Here is a 16464-nt window from a genome sequence, read left to right as displayed (position 1 = left end):
TATCTTTCTTCTTATCTGTCCTTCATGTGAAGCTTGGGCTCTGTGTTGACAGCTCGAGTAGTTGATAAGAAGCAAACTCTTTTTTTTAATGCTGATGAGTAGCCAGCGCATTTACATAATGATCACATCAAGGCCAATATCACACACAAACACACACACACATACAGTATGTTTACAGAAAACTTATAAAAATACAATTAAACAACTGAAAGTATATGCAGCTCAAAGTCTCTTTAAAAAAGTTGCCTACTGGCATGGCATCATGTGTTGACAAAACTGTGGCCATTAAAGTAAATTAAAGAGGAATGATCAAAATATTATGAAACAGTAGATGCCCACGTGATTCCTCTTGTTTGTTAATTGGAGCTAGTTGAGTCCCATAAACGGATGATGGATTCAAGGTCTGCAACCTCTAATAAATGCTGTATGTTTTCTAAACCTTAATTTCAGAAAGTTAAAGTTAGGGAATGTCATGAAAGTCATGCGTTCTTCTTTTTCTCCTTAATTTCAAGATTTAAATGCCCTGTTTATTAAATAAAGTATTTTGGCGTATATGATTACATGTTCAGCTACTGATAAGAACATTAGGGGAGAATCATTATTTGTTAAATATTTTTCAATATAACATAACATTGAGATGCAAATGAAAGCCTACATTCTAAGGTAAAAAAAAGAAAAGATATTTACATTTAAATATCCGTTTGGCTCAAACTTACATTGAACAAATATAATAAGAAACAACGGCATTATCTAAAAATATTGGAATAATTTGATGAGAAATGTTAACTAAGATTTCTGAGAACAGTTGGTGACACTTTTGTGATGTCTTTTGACCAGACATCTGAGATTAGGTTCTTTTGTCTCAGGAGAAAAAAAGAAAAGAAACAAAAGCATAAATCTCGCACTTAAAAGTAGCATTGTCTTCCCATTTAATTGTCAATGTCAAGATGTCAGATGTCAAAAAGCAATGCGATATTAAAGAGATATTTGTATATATATTTATTTTCCCTGTGATCAAACAATACATTTTAAATTAAATAAAAGTATTTGAGACATCTTAACATGACCATATAATCATGCAAGGCAACCAAGATGTCGGAGTTCTCCCTTCCATCTCAAAATACATTATTTCAAAAACGTGTCACTGATCAGTGTTTTATCAAAATCCAGTGAAGAAAAAATAATAATTGAATGCTGAGTTTTCATTGATCTGTATACATGCTATTGATCTGTTTTGCACTATATCCTCACCTCTCTCAATGTCTGACTCTGCAGGACCCTAATGCAATCTGCAAGACCATTGTTACATCGAAAATGAGTCATTGTCACATAATAAGAGTGTGACTCCTCTTATTTTACAATAAAATATAATAAAAAAGTATTAGTTTTTGTGGTTAAAGACATATTTGTAGTTATCAAATAATAGGCTCATTCAACTGGAATGTATTTTCTTGTTGCTCTTATTTTACAATAAAATATAATAACAATTATTATTTTTTGTGGTTAAAGACATATTTGTAGTTTCCAAATAATAGGCTCATTCAACTGGAATCTATGTTCTTGTTGCTCATATTTTACAATAAAATATAATAACAATTATTATTTTTTGTGGTTAAAGACATATTTGTAGTTTCCAAATAATAGGCTCATTCAACTGGAATCTATGTTCTTGTTGCTCTTATTTTACAATAAAATATAATAACAATTATTATTTTTTGTGGTTAAAGACATATTTGTAGTTTCCAAATAATAGGCTCATTCAACTGGAATCTATGTTCTTGTTGCTCTTATTTTACAATAAAATATAATAACAATTATTATTTTTTGTGGTTAAAGACATATTTGTAGTTTCCAAATAATAGGCTCATTCAACTGGAATCTATGTTCTTGTTGCTCTTATTTTACAATAAAATATAATAACAATTATTATTTTTTGTGGTTAAAGACATATTTGTAGTTTCCAAATAATAGGCTCATTCAACTGGAATATATGTTCTTGTGATCTCGATGCTCCTCATTAGCCTGCCAATTCCTGGATGTCTGTTTGGGAAAAGGACCCATTAAAGAATTCAATGCCTTGAGACACTTACATAACGTATCTGCTACTGTAATGAGTAACATGCCAATTTATGTTGGCGAGAAACTGGACGGACATCTGGGTGGGCAAAAGCGCGCAGCGTGTGCCTAAATTGTTTGTTGCTGGGATGATACATCACATATCCAAGAGCGAGATGTTGAGAGCGTTTCCATTCGGAAACGTTTCAGATGGAATCCGAATTAACTAAAACGTGATGTTGCGTAAGCGTACAAGGGCTAGGGTAGTGTAGGGTTAGACTATATGTGACATTTAAATATTTGCTAGACGTCGACGAAACCATATAATAAGCTGGGGATCGAGCTAACACTCGGTGTAGAACGGCGATCCTCTAAAATCTACAGCCAAATACATTAGATGAAGCGCATGGCACACAGCATCTCCAGAAAAACATCACACATCTCCAGACAAGGCGCATAATACATCTTTAAGGAGCTTTGCATGCCAGTGCATCCATTGGCTAGCCGGAGGTTCCACTGGTGCTCGTGATTGGCCATACTTAATGATCCTTGGTTTATCATTTGCCCTTGTAATTTACTATGAATATTCTATGCAGACGGAATAGCTGCTGATAAGTTTGAAATAGCTTAGTCCTGGTTAAGACGTGTGCGTGCGGGCAAATTATATTTTCTTGCTGGGCTGAGATTTTTTCATCACCTATATTAGGATGCTTCTATCCTGGACTCGGATGGGTATGCACGGTCCCAGTCGGATATACACAATGTAAATATTTTTTGTTGCATGTTTGAGAGGACTATTACGCAAAGAATGTTTTGCGCTAAACTGAAGGATCTTAAAATTGCGGGTGAATGCCCCTTTTCTATGGTCTTGGGAAACGAGGAACCTGCGGACTTTGAGGAAAGCAATGCGGTGAATGTTGTGCCAGTATCCAGAGAGGTGCAGGGCAACATCACAAACATTCTGCCCAAACGCAAAATAAGCCGGAGCAAAGTTAATCTGCATTCACTGGGCGAGAGCATCCGAAAGCTGGTGTGCCCGGAGGTAAATTCGTGTTTAATTAACCTGATGATATTTTTTTTTGCAGCAGTAGATTCTAATACATTGCATTGGAAAATGTTTGATTTCTGCGTTTGTTTTTCCAAGCGCGCAAAGGAAATATTGTAATTAAGAGAAATGTGTCAGACAAACAATTGTTAATAATTACAACATTAAATGCACACACGATGTGCTATATGAAATGTATATTTTTTCCCCCCTTTTAGATCGAGAAATTACGAAATGCATTGTTTAGAGTTATGAAACAGCAGATGGACATGAGTTGGTAAGATGTTTTTTCTTCATTCTAAAATGTTGCATTACATCTGTTAATGTTGACCATTAATGATTATATTGTCCTTTTATACTATTTTTTTTATTTTTATTTATTTGACAATTTGTCGACATTTACTGTTGGAGAGATCGTTTGAGTATTGTTTTCATTCTTATGATAATATGTAATAATTGTATTTTATCTGTGTTTTTCCACATCCACATTGTTTTATATTTACATTACACACATTATTTCGGATTATATGGTCTATAATGTTGATCTATTATTTTATATTATATTATATTATATTATATTATATTATATTATATTATATTATATTATATTATATTATATTATTTCAGCCTAGAGTTCAAAAGTGTTCTAATGTTGTTCTCCTTGTACTTTTTACATATTAATTTATTTGCTATGTTTTAATGTGTCCAAAGCCCTGTAGCATGCAGTTCTGATGTATCTCAGGCGCTGGACAATGCTGAACAATTATCCGATGTCATGAAAAACTACTCACTTAAAACAGGTAAGAAGAGGCTAATTCAAATGTTTGTATAATTTAGGCCAATTTAAATGTTTGTATATTCATTAATATTAATTACATTTTTACTTAATTGTATTTTTCACATTAAATCCAAGGTATCCCCATGGATGCGCTAAAGATTTCGCTGGGTCTGGAGGTGTTTCGGGACTGTTATGAGGAGGATGGTCATATTCTCAGAGTGGTGGGGGGAGCTCTCCATGATTTTCTCAACAGCTTCAATGTTCTCTTAAAGCAAAGCACACCACCCACCCCTGAGGTACAGCGATACATCCACCAAGCCTCCATCCTCTGCCTAGACAAAGATCCAGGACTCCTGACCGTCTATTACTTCAACCCCCTCCCCACCACTGAGCTCTTCTTCTCGGGTATCATCCAGGCGGCAGCGTGTTTGCTCTATTGCACACGTGTGGAGGTCAGAATGGATGTTGGGGGTAAAGACAGTGGTGCGCTACAGGCCAATCATCAGCCCCATCTGCTGTACTCAGTGGTAGTGAGAGACGGCAGGAGCCTCACACCAAGCCCCATGAGGACACACTCATCTGGAGACATTCCCCTCTCACTGCTCTACTCAACTTTTCCCTTCCACATTCTCCTGGATCAGGAAATGGTCCTGATGCAGATTGGAGATGGTTTGAGAAGGCGGCTCGGGAGATGCAGGGATGGTCAAAGAAGACCTGTTTTCAACGAGCACTTTGCCATTGTGTCACCTGAGATACGAGCCAGCTTCCAGGATATTTTGACCATGCTTAACACCCAGTTCGTGCTACGGGTGAAACATCATGGAACAAGCTCTGCTGACAGCCCTGGAAAGGTATTTTTTTTTCGTGGTTTCCAATTTCTCCCTCTTGCATCCTATATATCGAAACGCTGATGCTAACAATGGGCCACCTGTTACGTGTGAAACTGCTTACCTGGGAATTTATAAAACGTCAAGCTTATTGCTTAGCTAAAACAAGCTGAACAGAGGGTGGAAAAACATCTATGTTTGCAACTTTGAATGCAATGTATGCAAGGTCTGTGTGTCATTTTATCACACCGACATCAAAGAGAAAGAGGAATCAAAGATTGCTTTGGGATTCATGTTGATTAGACAATTAAAAAGAGCAACATGATTCAACTAATCAGTGCAAAGTAATTAAGATTTTTAGATAAAGATTTTTACTCATAGGTTTATCTTCGTGCTGGTCTGAAATTTGTTTTTATGATGTGGTTGAGGGAACATTTTTTAATGGCAAATCTCAGTTTCTTAGGTTGCAGATCCTCAGTATAATAAGGGCAATGCAATGAAGACCTGTACTACAATGAAATAAACATGGCTCCAAATGTCAAGACGTGGACGGCTCCTCAAAGCCACAATTAATGAGATCCACCTAATCATATAAAGAGAATTGTACAGCAACCTCATGTCTAGATTAAATTAAGAAACATGCAGTACACATTATATACATTGGATGGTACAAAGACATTGACTCATATAGGCTTATATTTAGTTTTATGTGCTTTCATTTATTAGTTACACTTATCTATATTAGGTAGAATTCATTCAAACATTACCCCTTAAATAATCTTGTGGAAGATATTTTTATAATGTATTTTCCCCCCCTAAGAGCCCTGAATGGCATATTCATATTATTTACACAGACTAAATATCAGTTATTTTTATGCTGTGGGTCTTTTTAAAAACTCAAAATTAATATACAGTAGTGGCCAAAAGTGATGTTCAGCCTTGGAAATGTACATCGTCACCCTTTATTTAAATATTATTTAACATTTTGTAAACATTTTGCATAGTTAAGCTTGGAGTTTGTTGTTTTATTTGTAATAACACAATGAAACATGGCAAACAGTGCAGACATAAACGCATAAACACATGCCAAAACATGAGAAAACCAACCAAATATAAATAAATGATTATGCTGTAGTCAGTATATACTTTTCCCTTTTTAGTAAAGTAAAACCTGTAGCTGTTGGTTGCCTTTTAATTTTGTCAGATAAATACAATCACCAAGTTTAGTGTTTTGTTTTTCCTTCATATTTAAAATACATATATTTAAAAATCTAAAATATTTTCCTCATGTTTTGATTGTTTAATTGAACTTGTAGGGTCATAAAGAACGAATATCCCCCCTGACATCCAACATAACGTTTTGGACACTACTGTAGGTCAGATATTTTGGATATACACTATAAAACTTGAATATTTCCAGACAGTGTATACTATACGATTTTGCTGAAATAAGATAAATAGAAATCAGAAATAATTTACACAAAGCTATGAACATAACCAGATGGTAGGGTCAGGATGTTACAATATGTGAACTATGTGCAAATAAAGTGCCTTTGAGCTAAATATTATTATTATATTTAACCTGATCTGAAGAGTCTGAACTATTTTTGCAAGATTTTTGAAAATTGGTGGTGAATTCATATGCATTATTGCAATTTATTTTATACAAAAATATAATTTGTTGCTAATAAAGGTCCATCCATAACAACACACACACCTATACCTAACCTTTAGTGGGGTTTAAGCAGATTGTATGAAATATATATTATAGGTAACATTTATAGCAAACTGGTCCAAAACTCTAAATTAATTCCCATCCTCCCAACCCTCTCATTGTAGCACATGGACCTGAAGGGACAGATGATCTTCATGTCAGAAATGAGCGCTCTCCTCTTCCTCGGTTCTCCGTGTGTGGATAAGCTGGAGGAGTTGACAGGCCGGGGCCTCTACCTCTCTGACATCCCCATCCACAATGCACTACGAGATGTTGTTCTGGTTGGGGAGCAGACAAAGGCACAAGATGGACTAAAAAAACGCCTGGGCAAAGCCAAAGCTGCCCTGGAACATGCACACCAGGCCCTGGAAGAAGAAAAGAGGCGAACGGTAGAGCTGCTCTTCACAATATTCCCAGGGAACGTCGCTCAGCGTTTGTGGCAAGGACTTCCTGTGCAGGCGAAAAAGTTTGATCATGTCACCGTGCTGTTCTCAGATATTGTGGGCTTCACTGCGACCTGTTCACGTTGTACGCCCATGCAGGTGGTAAACATGCTCAGTGAGCTCTACACTAGGTTTGATCACCACTGCGGCGAGCTGGATGTGTATAAGGTGAGATAAAGCTAGGTCCAAATAAACTATGTAGAACATTTCACTATCTATAAGTGTTGAATTCTTCGTGGATAAATAGTCCTTTGGTTTGACTGTTTTTGGCATAGTGTATCAAAACCATTTTTGGTCCTTTAGCTTCAAACAAGGAAAAAAGGGAGATGTTTTTTTTTTTCCTTCTCAGATTGCAAAATATGTTCCTTTAACTTTATCTAGGGGCCTTTGGGATTTTGAGACAATCATTCATCCGAAATCTTTTTCATTTTTCACAATTTCTGACATGCAGGCTCATAAACTACTGGGAGGTTAGCTAATGTAATCTCTAGCAGAATTTCCCATACACATGCAGCAGAGATGAATTTCTTGTAAAAGACAGTGGAGGTAAAGTTTAGCTTAGTGTCAGGCTTTGCTTACATTCTTAGAGACAGCTATATCCTAAAATAGATTCTCCTCTTGTCTTCTCCCAACATATCTCAGCTGGTTCATGATGTGTGTCTCAAACATCTCCATACCGAATGTGCAATAACAGGGAATTAATGTCTCTCAAGCTGTCAAAACTTTACAATTTTGTTAGCGTAAAGTTAGTTTGTTATAGCTGGTTTCAAAATAGCTTACTTTCAACAATGAATTTTCTAACTGATTGTAACTGAATCAGTTAACCTAATCTGGTGCATGGTTGGGAATGTACTGTTGAGCTTTTAATAATTAAAATTATATATATTTTATGTAATTATATATAATCATGAATATATGATACATTATATATATATATATATATATATATATATATATATATATATATATATATATATATACAATCTTCTGATAATTACAAAATAATATAATGTATCAATTATCAAAACTATTCTGTTGATTGATTTTAACTAACACATGGATGTCACAAGAGAGGCAATTCGGAATTTTATGGCAGCCATGAACCTTGAATATACCCAGAGGTGTGTTATGAAATATTTAGCACTCTGCTCTCATAACCTTTCATATGTCCTCATTTGTGCGTTGAAGGTGGAAACCATCGGCGATGCGTACTGTGTCGCTGGAGGATTACACAAAGAGTGTCCGACCCATGCTGTCCAGATTGCTCTCATGGCTCTAAAGATGATGGAATTGTCGGATGAGGTCACGACTCCCATGGGGGAGATCATCAAGGTCAGTGTTTCATCAGATTTTTCCAAGTTATGAGTACATTTATAGCATGAATATTTAATTAGTCAAATACAAACCTTTACTAGACTGCTGATATTTCACAAAAAATAATTTGACTGTTTGTATGTTGCTTGTTAGTAAAATAAAAAATTCTCAATTTAAAATCGACGTGTGACAGAATGCTTCTGTACATTTTTGTGCAAATACACTTCCACTACAAGAGAAAATCATTTTTTAAAAGTCACATCTAATGTATTCTATTTTAGGCTATTTTATGCTCTATGTTCATATTATTCATACAGTGCAATTATCACCCAGTATAAGTTATCAAAATTGGAATTAGAATATGAGTACTACTGGTTTAGATACAAAATATGATATTTTTATCTTAAAAAATGATCTTGGAGAAAAATAATATGTATGTTTGATTTGAAGATTGGGTTGAATTGGCAAACAATAGACATCAGGAGATGTCTTGTGTCAGTATTTTAAAATGGAAAATTATTTGAAAAAAAAAAAGATTTGAGGGGGGAAAAGTGAAGCAAAACATTTAATATTTTTAACAGAGTTTGTTTTGTTCTCAGATGCGTATCGGGATCCACTCTGGTTCGGTTTTGGCAGGTGTGGTCGGTGTTAAAATGCCCCGCTACTGCCTTTTTGGCAATAACGTCACATTAGCCAACAAGTTTGAGTCCTGTAGTCTGCCAAGAAAGATTAACGTCAGTCCCACCACATACAGGTATAAACGGAGACAACTGTCCTGCTTGTTTTTTTCTCTTATAGCCTACATAACTTATTGCCGTCTGTTTGACAATTTTTTTAAAATTATTATTATTTGAATCAGCATGTTTCTAATTCTCTTGTAGTTCTGAGATGCACACAAATATTTAACCTTTAAGTGGGAGTAAAATATTTTTTACACATAAATGAGCTTAACAGCTAGTTATTTACTATACAATGACGTGTCAGCAACTATATTAGTTTTACATAAACAAAGACCAGGAACATTCCACCAAATGGGTCTGCATTTTTTTGAAGAATTTTAAGAAAGAATAACACTGAAGATCATTGTTAATTAAATATTTTCAGGCTGAGCAAAAACATATATAAGTATTTTTGTCATATTCCACTCTGTTACAACTGGTTTACAGTTTTACTGTGTACCTGCAAGTGGGCTTTGGGACAATTTTTTACTTCTCTCTCATTTTAGATTGTTAAAAGATTGTCCAGAGTTCACTCTCATCCCCCGAAGAAGAGAGGATCTTCCGCCCAACTTCCCTGCTGACATCCCTGGAGTTTGTTACTTCCTCCAGGCTCGTGATCAAAAGACAAGTGCTGCTTCCAGAGGCTGTGCTACAGAGGAAACTCAGCCCAGTGGATGAAAACACAAAATCTCTCAGACAAACGAATGCTGGAAACAGAGGGTTAATACTGCCTGTCCCTCTGTGTATCTTTTTAGTTGAGCCAGAGGTAGTTTATCATCCAACTGTTGAATGTTGCCAAAAAGCTATCAAATAACACTCATTAGAAGGGTTTCACTGAGCACTGTGTTTTTCTTCACAGTGGTGTTAAGTACGAGTCCTGTTTTATTGATCGGCTGAACATCTTTGGTTTTAATAAAGTAATTGGTTTATTTTGACTTCCTAACTGTATACCAAAAATCAAAAAAGCAGAGAATATCATCTTCATTTGTATCTATAATGATTGACTGTTTCTTTAAATGTTATGAGTCAAGAAAGTAAATCATTTATAGTCTATAAGGACAACAAGTAGCATATCAATTTAATAATCTGAATAGAGCACATCATAGTAGTAGGCCTACACAGTAAAGGCGAAGAAAAGCACAGAGTAAAGCATCACCTCGGCAAAGCCCAACCACAATCATACTTAAACTATACATTGTGACATTTTTTTTGTATTGTAATAGATCTGTAATAAACATGCTTTACTGAAGGTTTGGTTTGTTGTTGATGTTTCAGTGCAATCAGATTCTGTGGTCTCTTAACATTGTCTTAACATTTTTAAACAGAACAGCGATCATGTGGGCTATTTCCTAAAAGCCAAGTTTTATAAAAAGTAATGTGGTGATATATCAGGAGTAGCCTACAACACAGAAATGCATTGTCTTTGCCATTTCACACAACCCAATTTTTTATTTTTATTTTGCCACTCTACATTAATAAGTATTGTCCACAAACATATTACAAAACTGTTGAAAAATAACATCAAGTTTAGCTTAATATTTTGGAATCATAACAGGCCTACGATAAAACCCCCCAAAATTATATATATATATATATATATATATATATATATATATATATATATATATATATATATATATATATATATATATATATATATATATATATATATATAACATTTTCATTATTTAGATAAATTACGATAACTTGAATAACTCCAAGAATATCTCCTGAGAGCGTTGCACTTGGTCGATGAATATTAATAAGGTCATGCTGGCGTTGCTTGGTAACATACCCGGAGCGTACAAGACGTAACCTAATTAATATTTATGTGACAGGTCTTCACCCATAGTAGGAATCGTTAATTCGCCAGTTTTTAGCGCCCACCCACTAACGTCTAACTCGCAGCCAATCAGGTAGGTTTTCAGGACAAACTGCATGTTGCGTAATTAATATTCATAAGACAATCATTCGACGTCGTATAATTCCTGAATCCGGGATCTAGCGAAATGGAAATAGCGAGAACCAGCTGTGTGTACTCTTTGCATCCCTGCGCTCTCGTTGGCTACATCCTCTGTCAATAACAATGAGCTCGTTTCAGGAATGGTGGTTTCAACCGTAACAGCTGTACGGTTTGTCAGTTCTAGTGTTTAGTTATTTAATCTATGAGAAAAGGAATTGGCGAATTAATCGAAACATGGTATGTACAATAATATGAATGCTGCTCTCATGTCTTATGTTTGTTTTTTAGTCTCTATTCACGTAAATTTTAGCTGTGTATAGCTTACGGTATCATCGGCGGTGTAAAAGGGATGGAAACAAGGCATTATCAAATATATAATTCTGTATTATATTCGAATTACTGTATTGTTTCATTGTGTATATTAAAATGTAGCCTATGCCGGGAAGCACAGCTCGTGTTTTGATTTACGCACAAAAAAAAAACCCTCTACAACATATTTGTATAGATAATATAGATAACATATAGCACAGATATAAGCAAATAATGCATTCATCTGCAAATAGTCATATATAACGATCTTTTATGTTTGCATTTCACAGTTGTATATTTGATTTCTTTTTTGACAGTATGGTTTTGTGAACCACGCACTGGAACTTCTGGTGCTGAGAAATTATGGTCCAGATGTGTGGGAGGACATCAAGTGAGTTCAAATGGACTTCTATATTACATCATGAAAAAACTTTTTTTTTTTTGGACAACTGGATATTCTATTCACTAAATAATATAAAACGTGGGTGTATACTATAATAGATGTTCTCACATTCACATGGCTATACTTGCAACTTAAAGATGTGTCTGTGTGTGAGCATCAATGTTTGAATGACAGTGACACTTGCACAGATTAGATTTGAAAGCTCCTGAAATAAATTTTAGCAATTACTATTTTATTCTCAGCACTCTTTCTCAATACCTAAAACAAGGGGGAAAGTAGTTTTATTTCCAAATAAAATGTGTTATATTAATAGCTAAGGATGTTGTGATAGCCCAGCCTTTACCAGATGCACTTTTTCATTAATTCAGCATGAGAAATTACGCATTACATGTCGTGGGGTGAGGTCACATGCGTACAACTTTTTCCTCTTGCACAAACAGCCTTATTTTAACTTCCTCCATCTCTTTGACATGACTTTTAAGAGCAGTCTTTTCAAGTCACAGCTGTGCTTAATGTAAACATGTTTTAGAGCCTGTTTAGGCTCAAGTCATGAGCTTGAATCTCACTGAATGTTCTGGCAACATTAATGTAGTTAGACTCGGTTATTGCAGCACTTTTTCAGCGAGGTTCAGTATTATCACAAGGTTAGCAGCATCTCTCAGTGCAATGTACCAGACGTGATTAATGATGTTTCAAGTTCTATTTTTAGGTTGAGTGTTAAGTGTTTTTCTTTGTTGATTATGCTGTGCTTTTTGGCTGAACTTCTCTTTGGTCATTCTTGGTCAATGCTGATTTTTTTTTTCTCTCTCCCCAAGCTAAGTTTCGTGATATGGTCAAACAAATCACATTTTTGACCTGAGAAATGCGAAATGTCTATACTCTAGGCATTATAAATAAACATCTTTAGTTTTTTTGTTGTTGTTGTTAGTTTGATAATGTAATACTGATTGCTTGATGATCTTAATCTTTTACATTATCTTGTTTTTTTCAGGAGAGAGGCTCAGGTCGATGTAGAAGGACAGTTTCTGGTCAGAATTATCTATGAAGATGCCAAAACATATGACCTTGTGGCTGCTGCAAGCAAAGTACTAAGTAAGTTTTTTTTGTTTTATATTGTTTTTTATATTTTTGAAGTATAGCGAATAATTATTTGCTAAAACTTTTTATTACTTAATTATTAATTAAATTATTTTTAAGTGTTATTAAAACAGATGTGGTTCATTAGAATGGTTATCATTAAGGTTAACTGGTGTAATACTATAAAACCGAGCAAAATAATTACTTAGTTTATAAAAAAATCTTGATGTTTTTGATGATAATTTTTATTTTCTTTAAATATGTTTTCTTCTCCAATAGAAATGGATGCCGGAGGCATCTTGCAAATGTTTGGGAAAATGTTTTTTGAGTTCTGTCAGGAATCTGGCTATGACACCATTCTCCGAGTGTTGGGCTCTAATGTCCGTGAATTCTTACAAGTAAGAGGCTACTGTTTTTATCACCCAAAATCAGAAGCAGCAATGTCGAGAAAGGCATGCAAGCAACACTGTCTGTTCTCTATTTCACACAATGCATGTACTGTAATTTGTGTGAGGGTGATTTTTAGAATAGTTAAAAATAATAATAGATTGTGTCAGTTTTGTTAGATTAAACAATGGAAATTGTATGTTTTGTGTCAGAGTTGATAAGAATTGACAATACAATCAATTTAAACTTTACATTTTAAATAATCCTTAATGTCCCATTACTACCTTTTTGGTGACCAATTTGTAAAGTAATATAAATGACAGATCGTTTTTTTCAAAGAATGCAATTTATTTGCTTTACTTTGAGAGAAATTCAATGCGAAGGCTGTGTCCATTGCAAATGCCAAAATGAAAAATGAGAGAAAAGTTTGGCATCACTGTGGCTAATGGTGTTAGGGAGCTACTTAAAAAAAAACAGTTACACTATTTTTTTTATATATATTTAAATATTCATTAAACTCATTACTGCAGGTTATCATTTATTGTGAATTTCTCATTAGTATTGTTTGAATTATTGAGATTCTCATTGTTCCTGACTATTTTTTTAATGTCTAGATTAATTTCACTACTTTAAATATTGAGTAGCATGTAACTTAGTACAGCAAGCTACCCTGTTTTTTTCACCTATGTTTTTGCATTTATTCCAGCAAAGCAAAAATCTGCTTTTGCATCCCCACATTAAGATAATCTATTTCTCTCGTTCAGAATCTGGATGCGTTGCATGACCATCTGGGCACCATCTACCCCGGCATGCGCGCGCCCTCCTTCCGCTGCACGGATGCAGAGAAAGGGAACAATCTTATTCTACACTATTACTCTGAGAGAGAGGGCCTTCAGGACATCGTCATAGGGATCATCAAGACGGTTGCACAGCAGATTCATGGAACTGAAATAGAGATGAAGGTCTGCTTGTTCTGTGTCTGTGTATTGATTATACTCTCATATAGATTTTGCTTTGTTCCTTTAATTGTCTTTAGCTGGGCCGATTCAAAATTGTTACAAAGATGAATGGTACAAAATATCCTGTGGTCAGTTATTAACCCTAATCAAAAGATAGATCTAATTATACATTAATAATAATTGATAGAGAGAAAGAGCTATTTAAATAGTGCTAATATTTCAAAATATTACTGTTTTAAAATATATTTTTGATCAAATAAATGCATGTTTTGTGAGCACAAGAGACTTTTTCAAAAACAAAGAAAATCGTAAAAATCTTAATTTATTTCTATAATGACATACACTTACCTAATGGATTATTAGGAACACCATATTAATACTGTGTTTGACCCCCTTAATTCTATGTGGCATTTATTCAACAAGGTGCTAAAAGCATTCTTTAGAAATGTTGGCCCATATTGATAGGATAGCATCTTGAGGTTGATGGAGATTTGTGGGATGCACATCCAGGGCATGAAGCTCCCGTTCCATCACATCCCAAAGATGCTCTATCTGGTTGAGATTTGGTGACTGTGGGGGCTATTTTAATACAGAGAACTCATTGTCATGTTCAAGAAACCAATTCGAAATTATTCTTTGTGTCATGGTGCATTTTCCTGCTGGAAGCCTTCAGAGGATAGGTGCATGGTGGTCATAAAGGGATGGACATGGTCAGAAACAATGCTCAGGTAGGCCGTGGGATTTTAAACAATGCCCAATTGGCACTAAGGGGCCCAAAGTGTGCCAAGAAAACATCCCCCACACCATTACACCACCACCACCAGCCCGCACAGTGGTAACTAGGCATGATGGATCCATGTTCTCATTCTGTTTACGCCAAATTTTGACTCTACCATCTGAATGTCTCAACAGAAATTGAGACTCAACAGGCCAGGCAACATTTTTTACCAGTCTTCAACTGTCCAATTTTGGTGAGCTTGTGCAAATTGTAGCCTCTTTTTCCTATTTGTAGTGGAGTTGGGTGGTACCCGGTGGGGTCTTCTGCTGTTGTAGCCCATCCGCCTCAAGGTTGTGCGTGTTGTGGCTTCACAAATGCGTTGCTGCATACCTCGGTTGTAACAAGTGGTTATTTCAGTCAAAGTTGCTCTTCTATCAGCTTGAATCAGTCGGTCCATTCTCCTCTGACCTCTAGCATCAACAAGGCATTTTCGCCCACAGGACTGCCGCATTCTGGATGTTTTTCCCTTTTCACACCATTCTTTGTAAACCCTAGAAAATGGTTGAGCATGAAAATCCCAGTAACTGAGCAGATTGTGAAATACTCAGTCCGGCCCATCTGGTACCAACAACCTTGCCACGCTCAAATTGCTTAAATCACCTTTCTTTCCCATTCTGACATTCAGTTTGGAATTCAGGAGATCGTCCTGACCAGGACCACACCCCTAAATGCATTGAAGCAACTGCCATGTGATTGGTTGATTAGATAATTAATTGCATTAATGAGAATTTGAACAGGTGTTGCTAATAATCCTTTAGGTGAGAGTATATTTCAAAACATATTGTTATATTATTTACGTAAGCATCAAGATAAGTGCAAAAAATCTGCAATGATCAAAATATAACAGGAAGTAGACTAAAGGGTAGATTTAGTCTCGTTCTCACTGAGAGAGGCAATGATAAAATTATTATGATAAATTCCCTGCGGTTTATCCTTTGTCACCACGCTTCAGTCTCTGCCTTATTTTTCAAATAAATCCCCCTTACCCAATAAGAGCTAATCATCCCCCAGACGGCAGACTGCTCTTTATTTCTCCATCTGGGCTTAGTGTGAAATGAGGGAGTCCAATCGACAGACCCTCGAAATGCAACACCTGACTTGTTGAAAAAAAAAAAAAAAGTTAGCCATTGTCGTCATGGTGACGGCAGGGCAAAGAGACAGCGACTTGACGTCAGTGAAATGGGCTCAACTTCAAGCTGAGAGAGAAAAAAACAACAGCTTCTCTGCATTCCACCTAAGCTGATATGATGTCTACAATAAAAAAAAGCTCTTAGTGCCCTTTTCAGTGATATTTCTAAAGCGAAAACAGAGAGACACTGCAATGAGTGTCTTCATTATGTAAAAAAAATCCAAAAGTTATTTTTGTATTTGACTCATGCTCAGTACACTAAACATTCCCCTTTATTAAATACTCAGACACACTTAAAGCTGTAACTTTCTCTTTGCTTAGTCTAAACGCTATGCAACGACTGAAGACTTGAATGATATCACTGACCCATAGCACTTAAGATGATATTGTTTGGAATCACAAGAGACCATTAGACTCTGCCTTTTCTGTTATTAAATGAATATTCTGGGTTCAATACAAATTAATCTCAATTAACAACATTTGTGGCATAATGCTGATTACCACAAAAAAAAAAAAAAAAACCTCATCCTTTATTTTCTATAAAAAGTTAAATCAAGGTTACCT

The 16464-nt window shown here is 35.3% G+C and overlaps 2 protein-coding genes across 2 annotated transcripts in view; both read left to right on the top strand.

Moving 5' to 3' along the window:
• Positions 1-2531: 2531 nt before the first annotated feature.
• On the top strand, positions 2532-10116 carry gucy1a1 (guanylate cyclase 1 soluble subunit alpha 1). Its single transcript, XM_067441645.1, has 8 exons — positions 2532-3097; positions 3319-3377; positions 3812-3900; positions 4014-4729; positions 6545-7030; positions 8051-8194; positions 8776-8930; positions 9402-10116. The coding sequence occupies exons 1-8, from the start codon at positions 2837-2839 to the stop codon at positions 9571-9573; spliced, it is 2082 nt and encodes a 693-aa protein (XP_067297746.1). The 5' UTR covers positions 2532-2836; the 3' UTR covers positions 9574-10116.
• A 773-nt stretch (positions 10117-10889) lies between these two features.
• Positions 10890-16464, top strand: part of gucy1b1 (guanylate cyclase 1 soluble subunit beta 1) — a 57750-nt gene continuing 52175 nt past the window's right edge. The window contains exons 1-5 of the mRNA XM_067441646.1: positions 10890-11095; positions 11485-11558; positions 12562-12662; positions 12927-13045; positions 13799-13996. Of these exons, the coding sequence (XP_067297747.1) occupies positions 11093-11095; positions 11485-11558; positions 12562-12662; positions 12927-13045; positions 13799-13996 (495 nt within the window). The 5' untranslated portion in view covers positions 10890-11092. The remainder of the gene's footprint in view (positions 11096-11484; positions 11559-12561; positions 12663-12926; positions 13046-13798; positions 13997-16464) is intronic.

Source organism: Pseudorasbora parva, chromosome 4 (assembly GCF_024679245.1).
Source record: "Pseudorasbora parva isolate DD20220531a chromosome 4, ASM2467924v1, whole genome shotgun sequence".
Taxonomy (NCBI): Eukaryota; Metazoa; Chordata; class Actinopteri; order Cypriniformes; family Gobionidae; genus Pseudorasbora; species Pseudorasbora parva.
This window is presented reverse-complemented; position numbering and strand designations above follow the sequence as displayed.

Coding starts and splice junctions, on each gene's coding strand:
- gucy1a1 (XM_067441645.1), top strand. CDS start 2,837: ATGTTTGAGAGGACTATTACGCAAAGAATGTTTTGCGCTAAACTGAAG. Junction 3,378..3,811: donor CAGCAGATGGACATGAGTTG/GTAAGATGTTTT, acceptor ATGTGTCCAAAG/CCCTGTAGCATGCAGTTCTG. Junction 3,901..4,013: donor AAACTACTCACTTAAAACAG/GTAAGAAGAGGC, acceptor ATTAAATCCAAG/GTATCCCCATGGATGCGCTA.